Source organism: Egretta garzetta, unplaced genomic scaffold, assembly GCF_000687185.1.
Source record: "Egretta garzetta isolate BGI_Z169 unplaced genomic scaffold, ASM68718v1 scaffold27, whole genome shotgun sequence".
In the NCBI taxonomy this organism is placed as follows: domain Eukaryota; kingdom Metazoa; phylum Chordata; class Aves; order Pelecaniformes; family Ardeidae; genus Egretta; species Egretta garzetta.
The window spans coordinates 1960205-1960796 of NW_009260400.1; the positions used below are offsets into that span (position 1 = coordinate 1960205).

Genomic DNA, 592 nt, shown 5'->3' on the forward strand with positions numbered 1-592 from the left:
ATGATGAGAGATTAGCATTTCCCTTTTCTCCCAAGGGTGAGCATCACTGAACTGATGGAGGGAAGGTAGCCCTAGCAATATCAGCGTGCCTCTGCCCCTTACTGCCTTGCAGGTTTGGCGTGAGGTTTCCCTGCATGTCAGATGCTTATGAACAAGACCTGCTCAGCCTGGCGATGGAGAGCGCACAGGAGCTGGGCTTCCTGAGCTTCACCCGAGAAGGAGTGTACTGTCTGCTGGCCGGTCCCTGCTACGAAACCATCGCCGAGTGCCGCATGCTGCAGGCGCTGGGAGCGGATGCTGTAGGTAAGCTGCCTGGGCTGGGCTGGTATGGTTGGTTGGGCACATGGATTAAACAGTTAATTCTGCTCAAGGCTGACTTTCTTCAGTCTTTGACTCTCTCGTCGAAGTCTCCTGGGCATAGAGAAATGAGCTCTGTGTATTTCTGCTTAGCTCTGCAGTGGCTTAGTGCAGCTCATAGGATGGATCTGCAGAGACTCTGCGTGCTTTATGGCTGCCCGGGACAGGGATCCCAGCACAATGTTGCATTTATTTCCCAAACACACATCTCCCAAGCTCAGATGGCTTGACTTCA

The 592-nt window shown here is 53.2% G+C and overlaps 1 protein-coding gene across 1 annotated transcript in view; it reads left to right on the forward strand.

Annotated features, from left to right (window-relative positions):
* Positions 1 to 592, forward strand: part of LOC104130294 (purine nucleoside phosphorylase) — a 10682-nt gene that overhangs the window by 9101 nt on the left and 989 nt on the right. Inside the window, exon 6 of the mRNA XM_009643328.1 lies at positions 113 to 303. Coding sequence (XP_009641623.1) covers positions 113 to 303 — 191 coding nt within the window. The remainder of the gene's footprint in view (positions 1 to 112; positions 304 to 592) is intronic.